General features: G+C 41.0%; 1 protein-coding gene across 9 annotated transcripts in view; it reads left to right on the forward strand.

Annotated features, from left to right (window-relative positions):
* Nucleotides 1-3,746: 3,746 nt before the first annotated feature.
* The window catches only part of ZDHHC20 (zinc finger DHHC-type containing 20), an 83,818-nt gene continuing 68,481 nt past the window's right edge, over nucleotides 3,747-19,083 (forward strand). For all 9 annotated transcript variants that reach the window (XR_004030135.1, XR_001115741.2, XM_030813251.1 and 6 more), the window contains exon 1: nucleotides 3,747-4,057. Coding sequence is in view for 7 of the 9 variants with exons in the window: in XM_030813251.1 (XP_030669111.1) it covers nucleotides 3,940-4,057 (118 nt within the window). In the remaining 2 variants the exon portion in view is untranslated. The remainder of the gene's footprint in view (nucleotides 4,058-19,083) is intronic.

Here is a 19,083-nt window from a genome sequence, read left to right on the forward strand (position 1 = left end):
CTCTGTCACCCAAACTGGAGTGCAGTGGCGCGATCTTGGCTCACTGCAATCTCCAGCCCCTGGGTTCAAGCAATTCTCCTGCCTCAGCCTCCCGAGTAGCTGGGATTACAGGCACCCAGCTAATTTTTTGTATTTTTAGTAAAGACGGGGTTTTGCCATGTTGGCCAGGCTGCTTTTGAACTCCTGACCTCAGGTGATCCATCCGCCTCGGCCTCCCAAAGTGCCGGGATTACAGGTGTGAGCCACCGTGCCCAGCCTATGTTTTTTCATATATTCCAGCCCACCCCTCCGCCACTTGGATGGGTTGACATATTCAAAGGGCTGCACAGTAAGATTCAGCCCACTGCTGCAGGAAGCACAACCCAGGACCTTGTGTGCCAAGTCCCTCTTCCACAATGTCCAGATTGGAATTTTATTCTGTCTATTAAGTTTTAAATTTGACAGCAATATTTTCTTATTTCAAAGACTTGTAATTATTATTTTTCAAACCTACCTGTTGTTTTTTGTTTGTTTGTTTTTTTGCTTTTTGTTTTTTTCTTAGACGGAGTCCCGCTGTGTAGCCCAGGCTGGAGTGCAGTGGTGCAATCTCAGTTTACTGCAACCTCCGCCTCCCAGGTTCAAGCAATTCTCCTGCCTCAGCCTCCTGAGTAGCTGGAATGACAGGTGCCCGCCACCGTGCCCGCCACCATGCCCGGCTAATTTTTGTATTTTTAGTAGAGACGGGGTTTCACCATCTTGGCCAGGCTGGTCTTGAACTCCTGACCTCGTGATCCACCCACCTCGGCCTCCCAAAGCACTGGGATTATAGGCATGAGCCACTGAGCCCAGCCAAATCTACCTGTTTTTTTCCCATTTTTGTCTATTATTTTGTTTCCAAATTTTGTGCACTTTTCAGATGGAAGATATTCCTTCATTTACCTCTTTGTACATGCATGCTGAATACTGTTTTTAAAAGTCTTCATCAGACTGCTTCATATAATTAATTTTATTTTGAGTGAACTCTCGTTCTGATTGTTGATTTTTATTTGCATCCTTTTTCAGTATTAGATCTCTTCATGTGTATTGAAATTGTGGTTTAATTTTGAACTAGTGAATTGTTTGTATTTTCTTCTTCACTCTTTCCACATTTATATGTACATGGTTTTCAGAAACCCTAATTGTTTCATAGCTGCCTCTACTTGCCCTCATTCTTCCCCAGCTCTCAGTCCAGAACTAGAACTTAAAATGGTATTTTCAGGTTCCTGGATGGTGGTTATAATGGGGAAACCACAGATCTAGTCCCCAGGCTAGTTGGTAGCTTGGTTTACTTCCAGGTTAGGGAGCTGCATGGTGTCCTCCAGTCTCCATGAAAAGCCATTATCCTAGAGATCAATCAGCACAATTCTCTTTTGTTACAGAATGGAGAGGGATAGAGGTTGGGGATGAAGGTTTGAGGCTGACTTTGTCTTTTGTTTTCTATCTACCATTGCTATGTTTTGGAGTAGAGTAGGTACATCAAAGCTGGTCTGAAGTCCTAAGTAGCTTCCTTTTTTTTTTTTTTTTTTGGAAACAGTGTCTTGCTCTGTTGCCCAGGTTGGAGTGCAATGGCGTGATCCCGGCTCACTGCAACTTCCACCCCCCAGGCTCAAGCAATTCTCCTGCCTCAGCCTACAGAGCAGCTGGGATTATAGATGCCCCGCCACCATGCCCAGCTAATTTTTTTTTTTTTTTTTTTTTTTGTATTTTTAGTAGAGATGGGGTTTTACCATGTTGGACAGGCTGGTCTCAAATTCCTGACCTGGTGATCTGCCCACTGTGGCCTCCCAAAGTGCTGGGACCACAGGCGTGAGCCATCACACCTGGCCCTAAGTAGCTTTCTTATCACCTTCTCCACTGCCACAAATCAAGGTCAGGCTACCATCATCTCTTGCCTCTACGACTGCGACAGCCTCCCAACTGGTCTCCTTGCCTCTAGACTTTCCTCCCTCCAATCCGTTCTTCCTACCACAACCAGAGTGATTGTTATAAAATGTAATTTTACTCACGTCACTATGCTGCCTAAAGTCTTTAAATGATTCCCTGTTGTCAAAACCAGTAGCAAAGATGGAGTGAAATCACAAGCCCAACATGGAAATGGAAGGAAGGGGTTTAAGACACTGGCTTCTATTGCTCACAAGCAAAAGAACATTAATTCATGTCTGTAACCATTTATGTCAGAAAGAGTCCAAAATAATAAAAATATTACCACCTCAAAAATGTGTCTGTCCTCATTGTACAAGGACATAGATCAGAAATATTCTCTAGATCCCACATAAATCTCCTTAGAATATGTGGCAGTCATTTAGAAATCAGAAACTGGCCGGGCACGGTGGCTCATAAAAAATACAAAAAATTAGCTGGGCGTGGTTGTGTGTGCCTGTAATCCCAGCTACTGGGGAGGCTGAGGCAGGAGAATCGCTTGAACCAGGGGGTCGGAGGTTGCAGGGAGCTGAGATGGCGCCACTGCACTCCAGCCTGGCGACAGAGCGAGACTCTGTCTCAAAAAAAAAAAGAAAGAAAAAAGGAAAAAAAAGAAATCACAAACTAATGCGATATGGTTGGCAACGCCAGAAGTTAGGAGGAGTAACTGGATGACAATAGAATACTTTAAATATTCGTTCAACAATTTCTTACTAAATATTTCCTACTGCAAGTCACTGTGGATGTGCAAGAAATACTTTCTACCTTCCAGAACCTTACAAGGTAGTAGGCAAGATCACACATTTCAATGAGTATCAAAACTATTGGCTGAGCGAGGTGGCTTAGGCCTGTAATCCCAGCATTTTGGAAGGCCGAGGCAGGCAAATCACTTGACTCCAAGAGTTTGAGACCAGCCTGGCCAACATGGCGAAACCCCGTCTCCACTAAAAATACAAAATACAGGCCACACGTGGTGGTGCACGCCTGTAATCCCAGCTACTCGGGAGGCTGAGGCATGAGAATCACTTGAAGCTGGGACGTGGAGGTTGCAGTGAGCCAAGATCACGTGACCGCACTCCAACCTGGGTGACAGAGCAAGACTCTACCGGAAAAAAAAAAAAAAAGAATGTGGCCTTATTTGGAAGTGGGCCTTTAAATTTCCGTAGTCGTTTGCGGGGCAAGGAGAGGGTCATTTACATACCCTTTCCTTCTCGATACTCAATCTTAAATTTGGGTTACGAATCAAACTGATGGACCCTACATGGCTTCTACCTGAAATTACAGGTATCTACCGTTCCATCTTCAAGAAAGGGAGGGGTTCCGCCAAGATGGACATAAAAATCACAGGAGGAGCCTTCTAACAATGTGCATTCTTCGCACACTGAGTGGGGAATGGCCTCATCATGTTTGAAACAGTGCCCCAACTACTCAATGTCCCAGGAACCCCAGTGGAGCGAGTTCTGTACACAGAGAGGCCGAAGATCCACAAATCAGCTAAGGAATCATTTCCATAGTCTCCCTCCCGCAGTGAGTCTCGATCCACAAAAGCTATCCCCTGTCCCTCTCATCCATCAAGGGCGTATTTTTCGCCTCTCCTTCCCTGGCCTCCCGCGTCCGCTCAGCCTGTCCGCATCCAGCCCCGCCACGCCCCATGGGCGGTCCCGAGCTGCGGCCCCGCCCCCTCACCGCCTCCCAGGCCGCGGAAACCCCGCCCCAACAGCGCGGAGACCGTGGGCGGCCGGCGGCCCGCGGCCCGCGGCTGGCGGGCGGGGACGGACGCCGGGGGAGGGGGACGACGAGATGTGGGGTGGGGGCGGGACCTGGCCGGGCGCCGGGACGGGAGGAGTCCCGGCGGCGCCTCGGACTTTTGCTCCCACAAGCCCTGCCTCGGAGGCGGGGGAGCTGGACCAGCAGCCGCCTGGAACGTCCGAGTCGCCGTTGCCGGGGCTCCCGCGCTCCCCAGAACGGTGGGACGCGGGGCTCGGCAGCCGCCAGCGGAACATGGCGCCCTGGACGCTGTGGCGCTGCTGCCAGCGCGTCGTGGGTTGGGTGCCGGTGCTCTTCATCACCTTCGTGGTCGTCTGGTCCTACTACGCGTACGTGGTGGAGCTCTGCGTGTGTGAGTACCGTCTCCGGGGACTGCGGCGGGGCGCGGGCCGCGGCTAGGGCGCGAGATAGGCCTCTGCGCCCCGCGCCCGCCGCCTTTCTGGAGCCAGCGCCGGACGCCGGGCGTCCGGCCCCGAACGCGCTCGGAAGCGCCGAGGTCGCTGCACCCGCCGCTTTGTTCAATCCTGCGGCGCGGCCTTCGGGCGACCTGGGGCTCCTGAAGCCTTGCGGCGGCTTCCCGAGTGCAGGTCTGGCCCAGGGAGGCCCCAAGAGCTTCCTGGTTCTCGCCGACACCGGGGGTCCGCATCCTTCTGGGAAGGAAAGTGCAGAACGGGAGTAGTCGAGCTTCTTAGAAGGTTTAGGTTGTGTTTGTGGCCTTTTTGGCTTTTGTTCTTTTTTTTTTTTTAAAAAAAAACCAAATCTGTTCCTTCTGGATTGTTTTTGTTCAAACTGCGCGAGAAGAAACGCCTGTTACCTGTAGAGCGGGCTGTGGCGGGTTGGGGGAAGGGAGGTGTGTCTTTTGGTGGCCTCGGGCTGGAGGCGGGTCAGGGCTGGAGGCGGGTCAGACCTGGAGGACGAGTAAGCTCCCACTTTTGATTTTTGGTGGAACTTGGCTCATTGTAAAATTCATTTATTTCTACTCCGAATCCAGCCGACTTTTGCAAAAGGTTAAGACAGAAAGAATGGGTGGGAGGAGACATAACCTGATTATCTTTTGGCTGATTATTAAGTAGGCTTATATTTCTTATACTCATATTTTGGCGTCTTATTTTCGTTACTTCCATTTCCCTGATTAGTTCTTAGCACAAAATTCTCATCTGATTCCCTGGAAAAAAGGAGTAGCATTGCAGTATACTTCAAGGATTTAACCTACTGGCTTGAATTGGTTGCCTTTAAGATTGAAGGAAATTGGTTGTCATTAATCAAAACACTGTTTAGGGGTGACTGCTATATTTGTGATATTGGGCAATTTCTCCAAGATTGTTTTGTCTTAAGTAAATTGTTCTTAGGCTTTGAGTATGTGGGTATTTTACACTTAAACCGGCCTCACCTAGGTTGTTCTGTATACATCTGCTGCGTATTTTTTATGAAAACCTAGGACCAAATGGTAAGTGGTGTTTGTGAACGTTATTGTTATTCCAGAATGTTCTACTCTTAGTCCTTAGACTGAATCTACCATTTTATGAAGGACTGTTAACAATATTCTTTGAATAAAGAACCACATGAGCTAGAAACTAATGTTATGAATGAGAAGAATCTGTACCGCCCACTCTTGAAAGTGGCAGAATCAAGACTTCAATTATGTTTGGATTTGTACAGCTTTCAACCAAGTATTTGGTTAAAACCCTAGTTCTATACATGGAAGAGCATGCTTTGGCTCAGAAAATTTATAAGTTTTGAAATTAAAACATCCACTCTTAAAATTACTTTGTACCTATAGAACGTTTAATTTTGAGACGACTATCCCTGCAGGTAGGCCCAGAATAAATTAGTTGTGGAATACATTTCCAAGTAATATTAATCTTTTCAATATCATTGTTTAGTCTCATCCTTTTGGGTACCAGAATGTTTACTAAAAATGATGTTTGAGTCAATTAAAATTACTAGATTTAAATATTTCTGGGAGCTACTTCCAGAAAGTGATAGTGATCATAGGATTCTCATCAACTTATGATGATACCTCCTTTATCTTCTTATTTACTCTGAAGTGGGCATTTATTCCAAAAGTTATATCATTCCTATTCTGTCAGAAGATTATTCCTACCATATTTTAATTCCCATAGTGGTTTTGAAGTAAAGCTGAAGGAGCACTAAAATGTGCATTTATGTTGAGATTCCACAGCTTAACCTGTAGATGGTTTTTGTCAAAAATATTAAAAAATGAGATCAAGCAGTGCTGTGAAAAGTCCTAAATTGCTTCTGATTTCTTTCACCACTTCAAATAAAGAAAGAGAAATGAACATGAATTGAGAAGTGCCATGTGCTAGTGGGCATAGAGGGGACATTTCATTCACCCTCTCCTTTAATTGTTTCAGTATGTCACAGCATAGGTATCTCTGCAGGTGGAGTAAGTGAGACTGAGCGAATAGGTCCTTTTGGTTAGGTCACACAATTGTTGATTATTGGAATGTGACCCACATCTTTCCGTTCTTTCATATAACTTCAGTGAGCAATGAGGGTCAATGGAATTGTAATTGTTTGGTCCATAATGGTGTTGGGGATAAAGGGGTTGGCATATTTTTGGAGATCATCTAGTTAGGCTTGAGGCTCATACTGTGGAGATTATACCCTACAATTTCATTAAGTTAAAACATTCTACAACTATGGCCTGATGCTTGGCAGAATCTTAAAATGTTTGGTGGTGAAAGGTCTTATGTAGAGGCTGTATTAACTCTGAGTTATCTGATTTTAACTAGAGAGAATTTGGGAGGTCTGCAGTATCACTGGAGTATAAAATAGTTGAGCATAAAAGTGCATTTACTCATATTAAAACTATCCTTTAAACTACTTGTATGTATTCGTTTTCATAAGTACTGACCCTCCCACTGAAATATGTATAGATATATTACTTTATAAGTAAACTAAATGGAGGGAAGTATGAGTTTTACTTTAAAGTGCTGTTTTAATAGTTTTATAGGATATTCTTTTTATTTATATATGTATTTTTTGAGTCGGAGTTTCACTCTTGTTGCCCAGGCTGGAGTGCAATGATGTGATCTTGGCTCACTGCAACCTCCGCCTCCTGGGTTCAAGTGATTCTCCTGCCTCAGCCTCCCAAGTAGCTGGGATTGCAGGCGCCCGCCACTACGCCCAGCTAATTTTTTTTGTATTTTTAGTAGAGACGGGGTTTCACCATGTTGGTCAGGCTGGTCTCGAACTCCTGACCTCAGGCAATCCACCCGCCTTGGCCTCCCAAAGTGCTGGGATTACAGGCATGAGCCACTGCACCCGGCCTATAGGATATTCTTAGATTCTGGTATTCTTCATCAAACTAGGAGGAGAAGATCATAATTATATCTTTACATGTATGTATTAATTCATTTAATCTTAATCATGATCCCCACAAGGTTAAGTAATTTGTCTACGGTTATAGAGCCAGTAAGTAGCATGGTTAGAATTGGAATTCAAGGGGTTTGGCTCCAAAGCCCATGCTGTTAACCACTATACAATGAATGACGATTTCTATTTGGTGTCCAGATCTGGACACTCAGGGCAGATTTCAGTCCTGTATATGATATATTTATATAAAGTACTTTTCTCCTAAAAGGCAGCTGCAGAAGATTCCTAAATATCTCAGACAATAAAAATACCTGGCCCACAGTTGGCCGTAAGTTGAACAAATTGTTGATTACCAAGAGGCCCTCATTCCGTCTCACCCTCTGTAACTTCCTAATTTTGTAATTAGACACACACACACCACTTCACTGGGAGTAATACTGAGGACAAAATTGAGGAAGAGGGTAATACATGTAAAATGGCCATCTCACAGGAGTGATAAGCTGAGAAGCAAAGATTAAGTAATTAGTAATATTGGTCCTTGATTTTAAATCAGACTGAAATTCTCCTATGATTTTTTTTCCCCAGGGTTGATATTTAAAGTATGAATGGATTGAATAACTTCTTCTCTTTGGTCAAGGTGGCTATTTTTGAGGAAAGTGCTAATTCTGGTTCCCAAGGTTTTATCAGAATATCTTGTTGTTCAGGTCATCTTGAGTTGTTAGTAGATGTGTACCTCTTCTTTGGCATGTAGAGAATCTTAGAACTTAAAGAGATTTTAAAGATAATCTCATTCAGTCCCTTTACTTCTGAGGAAACTGTTGCTCAAAAGAGCTATATTGGCTGGGCGCGTGGCTCACGCCTGTAATCCCGGCACTTTGGGAGGGCAAGGTGGGCGGATCACGAGGTCAGGAGATCGAAACCATCCTGGCTAACACGGTGAAACCCCATCTCTACTAAAAATACAAAAAATTAGCCAAATGTGGTGGCGGGTGCCTGTAGTCCCAGCTACTCGGGAGGCTGAGGCAGGAGAATGGCATGAACCTGGGAGGTGGAGCTTGCAGTGAGCGGAGATCGCGCCCCTGCACTCCAGCCTGGGTGACAGAGCGAGACCCTGTCTCAAAAACAAACCAACAAACCAACCAACCAACAAACAAAAGAGCTATGTTGTTTGTCCAAGGACAGGTATACCTTTTATATTTTTTCAGACAAATTTGTGGAGTGACTCTAACCTTTGAGTATGTATCAAATACTTCTTTGTGTCTCCTGCATAACTTCTTCAAATTTAGAGACAGATTAAGATAAATAACTTAAGCACTATCATTGCACACACTAGCTTGACACAGTTGATTCTGAAGTATTTTATTGATCTTGAAAGAACCAGTTTTGTATTTTATTGATATTTCTCTTTTCCGTTTTGTTTTCCTGTTTAATCTTTACTATTTTCTTTTACTTTGGGTTTAATATGCTCTTTTTCTAGATTAATGTGAAAGCCAAGGTCATTGATTTGAGCCCTTTCTTAGGTAGCTAGTCCTATAAATTTACCTCCAAATATTGCTTTAGTTTTATTCTATCAATTTTGCTATGTTGTGTTGTCGTTGTCATTCAATTCAAATTATTTTCTTGGGCTGGGCACAGTGGCTCATGTCTGTACTACCAGCGACTTTGGGAGGCTTGATGAAACCTCATCTTTTTGTTTGTTTGTTTTTGTTTTTGTTTTTGTTTTTTTGAGACAGAGTCTCATTTTGTCGCCCAATCTAGAGTGCAATGTGGCGATCTTGGCTCACTGCAACATCCTCCTCCTGGGTTCAAGCAATTCTCCTGCCTCAGCCTCTTGAATAGCTGGGATTATAGGCATGTGCCACCACGCCTGGCTAATTTTTGTATTTTTAGTAGAGATGGGGTTTTGCCATGTTGGCCAGGGTGGTCTTCAACTCCTGACCTCAAGCGATCCACCCACCTCGGCCTCCCAAAGTGCTGGGATTATGGGTGTGAGCCACCATGCCTGCCAAAACTCCATCTCTACAAAAAATACAAAAAATTAGATGGGCATGGTGGCTTGTGTCTGAAGTCCAACCTACTCAGGAGGCTGAGATGGGAGGATCCCATGAGCCCAGGAGTTCAAGTCTGCGTTGAGCCATGATTGTGCCATTGCACTCCAGCCTGGGTTACAGAGCAAGACCCTTTCCCAAAGAACAAACAAATCCTTTTATTTTGTTTTGTTTTAAGACAGTTTTGCTCTGTTGCCCAGGCTGGAGTGCAATGGCACTATCTTGGCTCACTGCAGCTTCCACCCTTCAAAATTCAAATTATTTTCTAATTTCACTTTTGATTTCATCTTTCACCCCATGGATTTAGTTTCCATTTATTTGGGGGTTTTACAGATATCTTTCTGTTACTGATTTCAAATTTCCTTGTGGTCAGAGAACATACTTTGTATGATTTAAATCCTTTAAAATGTATTCAGGCTTGTTTTATAGCCCAGAATGTGGTCTGTCTAAGCAGTGTTCCATATGTGCTTACAAAAAATATGTCTGTACTCAGCAATGTATTGTGCTGTTTGTTGCTGGATGGAGTATTCTGTTATGTCATAATGCTCCATAAATGTCATTTAAGGAAAGTTGGTAGTGTTATTCAAGTCCTCTATATTCTTGCTTTCCTGTTTGTTCTCTCAATTATTAAGAGAGGTATAACTATAATTGTGATTTATTTCTCCTTGTAGTTCTATCAGTTTTTGCCTCATGTATTTTACATCTGTGTAATTAGGTGCATAAAGCATTTAGGATTGTGATATCCTGTTGACCAGTTGGCTCATTTAACATTATGAAGTGACTTTATTATCCCTGGTGATATTGTTTGCTCTGAAATCTGCTTTGGCAGATATTAACATGGGCACTAATCTTTCTTTTAATTATTGTTAGCATGGTGTATCTTTCTCCATCCTTTTAATATGTATGTGTCTTATATTTAAATTGTAATTCTCGTAAAGAGCATATATTTGGATCTTTTTAAATCCAACCTGAAAATCTCTGCCTTTTAATAGGGGGTTTTGACCATTTACATTTAATGTGACTACTGATATAGGCTTAAGTCTATCATTTGCTATTTGTTTTGTTGTCTGTCCTCTTTGTTCCATTTTCCTCCTTCTTTGACCTTATTTTGAATTAATTGATCTTTACAACTTTTTTAATTTTGATTTTTAAAAATGATTCTATTTTATCTCCTTATTGGCTTATTACTAGTAATTCTTTTTGTTATTTTATTGATTGCTTTAGGGCTTATAACGTGCGTCTTTAAGTTATCACAGTCAACCTTCCAGTTACGTACTGTTTCATATATAATACCTTATAAAAATATACTTCTATCTCTTCCATCTTGGCCTTTATACTATTACTGTGCATTTTATATGTTGTAAACCTCACACTGTATTGCTACTATGTTTAAACAGTTGATTATATTAATAGTTTTTAAAGATTTAGTTTAAAAAAACCCAAAATGTATATATTTATTCCTATAGTTAACATTTCTAGTTCTCTTCATTCCTTTTTATAAATGCATCTAGTGTCATTTCCTTCTGCCTGAAGGCCTTTTTTAACGTTTATCGTAGTGCAAGTCAGCTGGACTGAATCATTTCAGTTTTTGTATGTCTGTGAAAGTTTTAATTTTGCGTTTGGTTTTTAAAAGACAACTTGATCGAGACATAGTTTGCATGTCATAAAATTCACTAATTTAAGATGTACAATGCAGTTATTTTTAGTAAATTTGCCAAGTTTTGCAGTCATCACAACAATCCGTTTTTAGAACATTTCTGTCACCACATTAAGATCCCTCATGCCCATTTACAGTTAATCCTTCTTCCCACCCCGAGCCCAAGGCAACCACTAATCCATGTTGTCTCCAAATGCCTTTTCTGAACATCTCATACAACTGGAATAATACATGCTTGCAACACATATACTGAAATTGGAAGGGTACAGAGAAGATTAGCATAAAAACCAAGAAAAATTTAAAAAGGGGAAAAAATAAATGGAATCATACAATAAGTGTTTTTTTTTGGAGATGGAACTTCACTCTTGTTGCCCAGGGTGGAGTGCAATAGTATGATCTCGGCTCACTGCAACCTCCGCCTCCTGAGTTCAATTCTCCTGCCTCAGCCTCTCAAGTAGTTGGGACTACAGGTGTGTGCCGCCATGCCCTGCTAATTTTTTTTGTATTTTTAGTAGATACAGGGTTTCACCATGTTGGCCAGGCTAGTCTCGAACTCCTGACCTCAGGTGATCCACCTGCCTCAGCCTCCCAAAGTGCTGGGGTTACAGGAGTGAGTTGTGCCTGGCCAATAAGTGGTCTTTTTTGTCAGATGTATTTTGCATAGCATAATGTTTTTGAGGTTCATCTGTGTATTATGTATCAGTATTTCTCCCCTACTCTTCACTTCACATCCTAATTTGTGTTTTTCTGTTTTCAAAACATATTCACAGTTTTATTTAGGAATATATTTCTAGTAAGCCTCCCCACATCATTTGTACATTGAATTAGAATATAAATTAAAAGTATGCACTTTCTTATATTTATTTATGTACCTGAATAATCCTGCTTACAAGACTTATAGTATAATTGGGTCCTGTTTGTTCTTGTATCCATTAGAGCCTAGTGCTAGTAGACTTTAAATTAATATAACTTGAATTGAATTGAATCATACTCTTGTAAACTCACTTGAATCATGTTTGAATATTAGGACACACAAACATCTAGAATAATAATATTAATTATAGTTACAAAACATGTATTTCACAATCTTTAGTGGTAAAGGCTACGTGAAATGGCTTATTGGTCCAACATACAGTCTTTGTTTTGGGTTATGAAACAGTGATTCTTTGAAATTATGCTGACATGGTTTAAAAAAACCTATTTCCCTAAATCTTATCCTCAGTGGTTGGCATACTTATAGGAAAAGTTAAATGTGAATTAGAATTAAAAACAAAAAACTTTTGGCCAGGCATGGTGATTCATGCCTATAATTTCAGTACTTTGGGAAGCCCAAGTAGGAGGATTGCTTGAAGCCAGGAATTCAAGGGCAGTTTGGGCAACATAGCAACACCCTTTACAAAAATAAAAAATAAAAAATTAGCCAGGCGTGGTGGTACCCACCTGTAGTCCCAGCTACTTGGGAGGCTGAAGCAGGAGGATTACTTGAGCCCAGGATTTCGAGGCTGCAGTGAGCTATGGTCACACCACTGCCCTGCAGCGTGAGTTACAGAGTGAGACCCTGTCTCCAAAAAAAAAAAAAAAAACCTTTTTATTAATTTTATCATTTCGCATCTATTTTCAGATGCGAGAGTGTAGTAATTTTCTAGATAACTTGCCTTTGAAAGATACAGTGGCCAGAAGACCTATTTATTTGAATTCTGCAGTTACCTTAGCCTTCTCTTTTACTTTTTGTTATTTTTGAAGAAAAAGTTTTTTTTTCTTGTGACTACTAGTGAGTTAATCTGTCCTGGTATGATTTTCTGTGCTACCAGATAGCAAACTGGTCTGAGAGAGCTCTGTAAATACATATTTTTAAAAACCCACCTAAACTCAAATGAAAAAAAAGATCTGTTTTATTTCCCCACAGAAACTAAACCTTCTTTGGGGCTTCCCTGCTTTCTTTAAAGACAAGAAGTGTGGAAGAGAAAGATGCTGGACAACCTAGAAACCAAGTCAGACTGTTTAGAAGAACCTTATGCCCTAGTCATGCAAATAAAAGCCTAGCTGCTTCTCTGCCCACTCCCTTTCCGGCAGAGAAGTAGTAGTATGCTGAACTCCAGACTCTAATCTGTTTACTTGACATCTCTGCTTGGAGATCTAATAGACATTGTAGACAAAACTCTTGATTTTCTTTTTTTTTCTCACCTGAACCTGCTGCTCCTAATAGCTCAGTAAATGACAGTTGTATCCTTCTACTTCTTGGGTTGAAAAGTCATTCTACATCCAGTTAATCAGCTTGTCCTGTCATTAAAGGTATAAAATCCAGCTGCTTCTCACCACTACTACTGCAACTGTTATACTTCTTTAAACCACCATGATCTCTGCTTAGTGTAATAGACCGAAAAACATGACTATAATAATTTGCACCGTCTGGGTGCAGTGGCTCATGCCTGTAATCCCAGCACTTTGGGAGGCCGAGGTGGGCAGATCATCTGAGGTCAGGAGTTCGAGACCAGCCTCATCAACATGGCAAAACCCCATCTCTACTAAAAATACAAAAATTAGCTGGGAGTGGTGGCAAACACCTGTAATCCCAGGTACTAAGGAGGCTGAGGCAGGAGAATCGCTTGAACCTGGGAGGCAGAGGTTGCAGTGAGCTGAGATCATGTCACTGCTCTCCAGCCTGGGAGACAGAGTGAGACTCTGTCTCCAAAAAAAAAAATATATATATATAAAATAATAATAATAATAATAATTTGTACCATCTTCCATCAAGAAATAGTCTGTTTACCACCCATTGAATCTGGGCTGGCCTTGTACTTGCTTTGGCCAGTAGAATGTGGTAGATATGTGAGTTCTGGAACTCAGGCCTCAAGACATCATACATCTTCTGCCTTAGCTCTTTTGGGACATTCTGGTCGTCGTGTAAGGAGTCCAGACTAGACTGCTGAGTGGTCTGGTCATCGTGTAAGGAATCCAGACTAGACTGCTGAGTGAGAGACCACATGGAGAAGAGGCCCAGCCAAGAGAAGCCAGAACCCCTAATGTGTGAGCAAGGCCATTTTAGACTCCCACCCCATTCGAGCTGCCTGATGACTGCTGTTAGTAGAAAAACTTTCCAGCCGATCATAGCCCAAACTGCTGACCCACACAATTGCAGGAAATAATGAACAGTGGTTGTTTAAAGTAACTAAGTTTTAGGGTGGGTTGTTAATGCCACATTATCACCTATATTGTTGTAGTATCCTTGTAAACCTGTCTCATCCTCTACTCCACCCCCACCTTTATTCCATGTGTTCTCCAGGAAGCAGTCAGAATGGTCTTTTTCAAATTAATATCAGTTTGTTACTCCTATTCTCAAGACCTTGACTGGCTTCCTCTCTTGCTCAGCAAGATATCTAAAAGCCTTACCATGGCCTTTAAGGCATTATGTATTCATTACTTCATTACTTCTCTGGCATAATTTCCTTTCCACTCTTCCTCTAATTTTATCTCTAACTTAAGAAATCTATTTTCTATAGGCAGGTCTGTGGAAGGGTGTGTTGTCTAAGGGAGGGAGCCCTCCACATCATCACCATGTGGGATTTTAAGATTAATACCTGACACTATTCCTATAAGCATATAAACAATGCATTTAGATACTGCTCAAATATGTAGAACATACACTTGAACAGATGGGCATTACCCTTAAATAACTGATATAATAAAGAATAAAGGTGACTAGTTTTATGGAGAATAGATTCCCTTAAATAGAGATCCATAGGTCTTTAAAATAAAATTTAAAAAATTTGGGTTTAAAACATCTGTATTTTGGCTTTCCCAATGCATTTTAGTAACTATCGTGAACTTTGAACCACTCATTGGAATCATAGGAAGAGTTAATTTTTATGGACATACTAATTGAACAGCATATAAAAACAAACACAAACTTATTAAATGTGAAGTCTTCTGGGAAGCTTTTAAAACTAATTGCATGAAAAGGATATCCTCAGCATCTGAAGGAAATAATACCAAATACACCAAAATATTAACAGTATATGTTGCTGGGTGTGAGATTATACTGATTTTTTCCTTATGCAATACATAGCCTCTTAATAGACTTTCATATTTTCCCCTTACAGCATATTCTTCCCTTATCCCCCAAAGAGCTAATGAATCTGCTAAAAAAATACAAGTCATGATTATTACTCCTCTGCCCAGCACCCTCTGATGGCTTTCCACTTTGCTTGAAACGAAATTCAAAGTTGAAAATATATAAGGCTCTAGATGCTCTGGCCTGCCACTGCCTCTCACCTAATTTCTTCCTTTGCTCATTCTGCTTCAGCCAACAGGCCACCTTTCTTTTCATCTGTCAGGCCACCTGAGGACCCTTGAACTTCCTGTTCCTTCTGCCTGGAATGCTTTCCTCCCAGATTTCCGCATGGCTAGCTCTCACTTCATCTAGATCACTGTTCAGATAGTCAGAAGAGGCATTCCTATCAGAGAGGCATTCCTATCAGAGAGGCATACCTATCAGAGGCATACCTATCAGAGGCATACCTATCAGAGAGGCATTCCTGACTACCTTCTGTAAAAGAAGTACTTCGTCTTTTACTATCTCCTCACCCTGCATTTTTCCCCCCTCATAGCGCCTATTATTACTTGACATACAGTTATTTTTGTTTCTCTCCAGAGTCATATATTCACTGCTGTATTTCCAGAACTTAAAATAGCGTCTGGTATAATATGTTCTCAATAGATGTTTGTCGAATGACTGGATTGATTGTGTAGCTGCCAGTTCCCATGCTAGTAGAAGAGGGAGAATTGGAATGTTTTCATATAGTAAACAACTTGCAATTATTGATAATCGGTATTATTGATAATCTTAAAGTTGCCTCTGGATTTCAGATAGCCTGTTCATTAGGCAGGTGAGGAAACTGTCTTGAATTGTCAGGAGGAAATGTTAATTATAATAGCTGTTATTATTTATTGTATGCACACTGTGTGCCTGACATAGTCTAAGGCACTTCACTTACGTTAGGTCTTTTTTAATTCTAACTCTATTGGAGAGAGATTATTAGCATTATTTTATGGATTAAAAACAAAGACTCATAGGTTAAAGATCTCTTTTGAGGCCATACAATTGATACATAAAACCAAAGCTCAAATCCACGTCTGTGTAACTCTATAAGTTTTGCCCTTTCCATTATACATTTGTCCATTAAAATATTTGATAATTTATAAGCTCTATGTGCAGGCCTTTCATTATATTTGTTATCACTAGTCAAATCTTGTGTTTGGGGCATGTAATGCAAATAAGACAAAACCTCTTCCATGTATATATAAAAATATATAAAACGTACATGTAAAACGTGTGTGTGTGTGTGTGTGTGTGTGTGTGTGTGTTTTGAGACAGGGTCTCTGTTGCCCAGGCTGGAGTGCATTTGGCATGACCACGGCTCACTGCAGCCTCAAACTCCCAGACTCAAGCAATCCTTCCACCTTAGCCTCCTGAGTAGCTGGGACTACAGGCGCATAACACCATGGCCGGCCAATTTTTGTATTTTTTATAGAGACGAGATCTTGCTATGTTGCCAGGGCTGGTCTCGAACTCCTAAGCTCAAGCAGTCCTCCCACCTCAGCCTCCCAGAGTTCTGGGATTGAAGACATGAGCCACTGTGCCCAGCCCTATATTTTTATACAGGTGACATTTGGTATAACAGTACCTATCAAGAGCAGTTTGGAGGAAAAAGATCATAAAAAGGTAGGGGATGGATATACCTACTAACTTTCACGTAAAGAAGGCTGATTTACTGGCTGTTTGTATTTATAACTATTTCAGATCTATGCTTGTTTCTTGGGTTTATGGCCCAATACAAATAATTTAATTTAGTAGAATAATATAAATTTACTAATTTTATCATATATAATGTATTTTTTGAAAGTACCCTTTATTATCACTATCATTTTATAAAAGGATATTCTAATATCAAAGTATGAGACATAATCTAAATGAAGACTTCAGTGCTTTTAAATTATTGCAGTTTATGAAAAATTCTCTCCCTTTTGCTTATGTTTCTTGTTTTACTGTGGCCTGGGTTATAGACTTGGATTTGGGAGTCATTTCTTTAGCACACCAATTTATCTCTCCAACTAGTTTCTATGCTGATCTACATAATAAACAAGTAACCTTCCATGACTTCCAGGCAGTCTGTTTAGAGCCTAAAGCCTTAATCTAAAACCAGGGAGGTGAGGTATTCCTGGTTCTAACAACAAAATTTTACGTATTTATTAATTTTTTTGAGACAGAGTCTCCCTCTGTCACCCAGGCTAGAGTGCAGTGGCACAATCTCAGCTCCCTGCAACCCCTACCTCCCGGGTTCAAGCAATTCTCCTGCCTTAGCCTCCCAAGTAGCTGGGACTATAGGCACACGCCACCACACCTGGCTAATTTTTGTATTTTTAGTAGAGATGGGGTCTCACCATGTTGGCCAGGCTGACTCCCAACCTCAAGTGGTCCTCCCACCTTGGCCTCCCTAAGTGCAGGAATTACAGGTGTGAGCCACCGTGCGTAGCCAAAATTTTAGAACACAGACTAATCATAAGATGACGTTATCTATAGCTATATGTGGAAGTTCTAGAAAAATGAGAGTTAGCAGAGAATATTTTAAATCCTTCTGAACAATATTGAAGGACCCCAGGAAATAGTAATACTTATCCTTACTATTCATGCATTTAATATGCTAAGTAATTAAGTGGTCTGTCTATATCTTTTGATCTTTACAATAACTCTACAAAGGAGATGCATATTTTTCTTCAATTTATAACTTGAGAAGTTGACTTAGTTCCTCAATTCAGACCTTTCCACATATCCTTCTAAAACCCATACAGATTAGTAAGAGCAAATAAAATCAACTATATAACCTGGGCCTATGGAATAACTAGGACATAGAGAATTTTTAAAACCACAGTTTATATGTGAGTGGGGAAATAGTCATCTAAGAATAGCTAGGTGAACTCTGGTGACTATCAGAACTAAGAGTAAGGGACTCCGCAGAGGATAACAGGCTCTCTTTGTTCATCCTCAGGAGATGAGAACCCTATCCCGAGTGGGAAATACTGAAAACAGGTCTGAAATCTGGTGGATCAGAGCATGGCAACTGAGAATGCAAAAGAAAAGGGACTTGGAAAAGTGTTTATGACTTGAGATGGCAGCCTTAAAAAAAAAAACACCACTCCTAGGGGAGAAGGTAGCACCTTGGAAGTTGAAAGTGTCCCATGAAGTATTAATATTTAATAGTAAAGAGAAAGAAGGAAATAGCTGGAAGGGCACAGCTGAAATAAGAGTATCAAAGCAATAGAGGATAATAAATGCAGTGTCCATCTAGCAAATAAACTGTACTTCATTGAAGCAACAGAAGAAGGCACTGGTAGAAATAAGAAATTAAGCAAGCCCTTTTGCCCCAGAGGGTTTCTTGCTGTGGATGGTCCATGAAAATCAACGTAACTCAGCATGAACAATAATTAAAACAGCATCCATGTAGATTTCTCTGATTCAAAAAATGAGAATCAATGCTTTTCAGTAGATGAAAATAACATTAAAAGGCAACAAAGAAGAGAACTAATTCAGCATCCAGACATAAATTAAATATAAATAAATATCTGCTGAATAAAAGAAACTCCAAGTCAAAAGTTTTTTTTGTTGTTGTTGTTTTTTTTTTTTTTTTTTTGAGATAGAGTCTCGCTGTGTTGCCCAGGCTGGAGTCCAGTGGTGTGATCTCGGCTCACTGTAATCTCTGCCTCCCGGGTTCAAGCAATTCTCGTGCCTCAGCCTCCTGAGTAGCTGGGATTACAAGTGCATGTCACCACACCCAGCTAATTTTTGTATTTTTAGTAGAGGCAGGGTTTCACCATGTTGGCTAGGCTGGTATTGAACTCCTGACCCCAAGTGATCCACCCACCTTGGCCTCCCAAAGTGCTGGGATTACAGGCGTGAGCCACCATGCTCGGCCACGTCAAAAGTTTTTAAAACTCAATAAAAACAGTCAAAGAGCAGGAAGATCTGAAATAAGAGCTGTTCAAACTCAGGAAAGAAATGGAAAATAAGACAGTATCAGAAATGAAGACTAAACTACCAGATGCCTAAAGGTGAACAGATGTGATTGAAGATACAGTGAAGGCATAGAGGATAGAAATGGAAAAAGCCAAGAATCTGAAATCATGATAAAGGGAAAGGTAAAAGGATTGGAGGAAAAAATGATGGATATACAATCTAGGCTAAGATTCATTATTATAATTCACCATCTTAATACATCTAGTAAGAAAAATCATTATTTCCATATATACCAAAAAGGTATTTGAAAAGCCCAACACATC

This window comes from Nomascus leucogenys, chromosome 5, assembly GCF_006542625.1.
Source record: "Nomascus leucogenys isolate Asia chromosome 5, Asia_NLE_v1, whole genome shotgun sequence".
NCBI lineage: Eukaryota > Metazoa > Chordata > Mammalia > Primates > Hylobatidae > Nomascus > Nomascus leucogenys.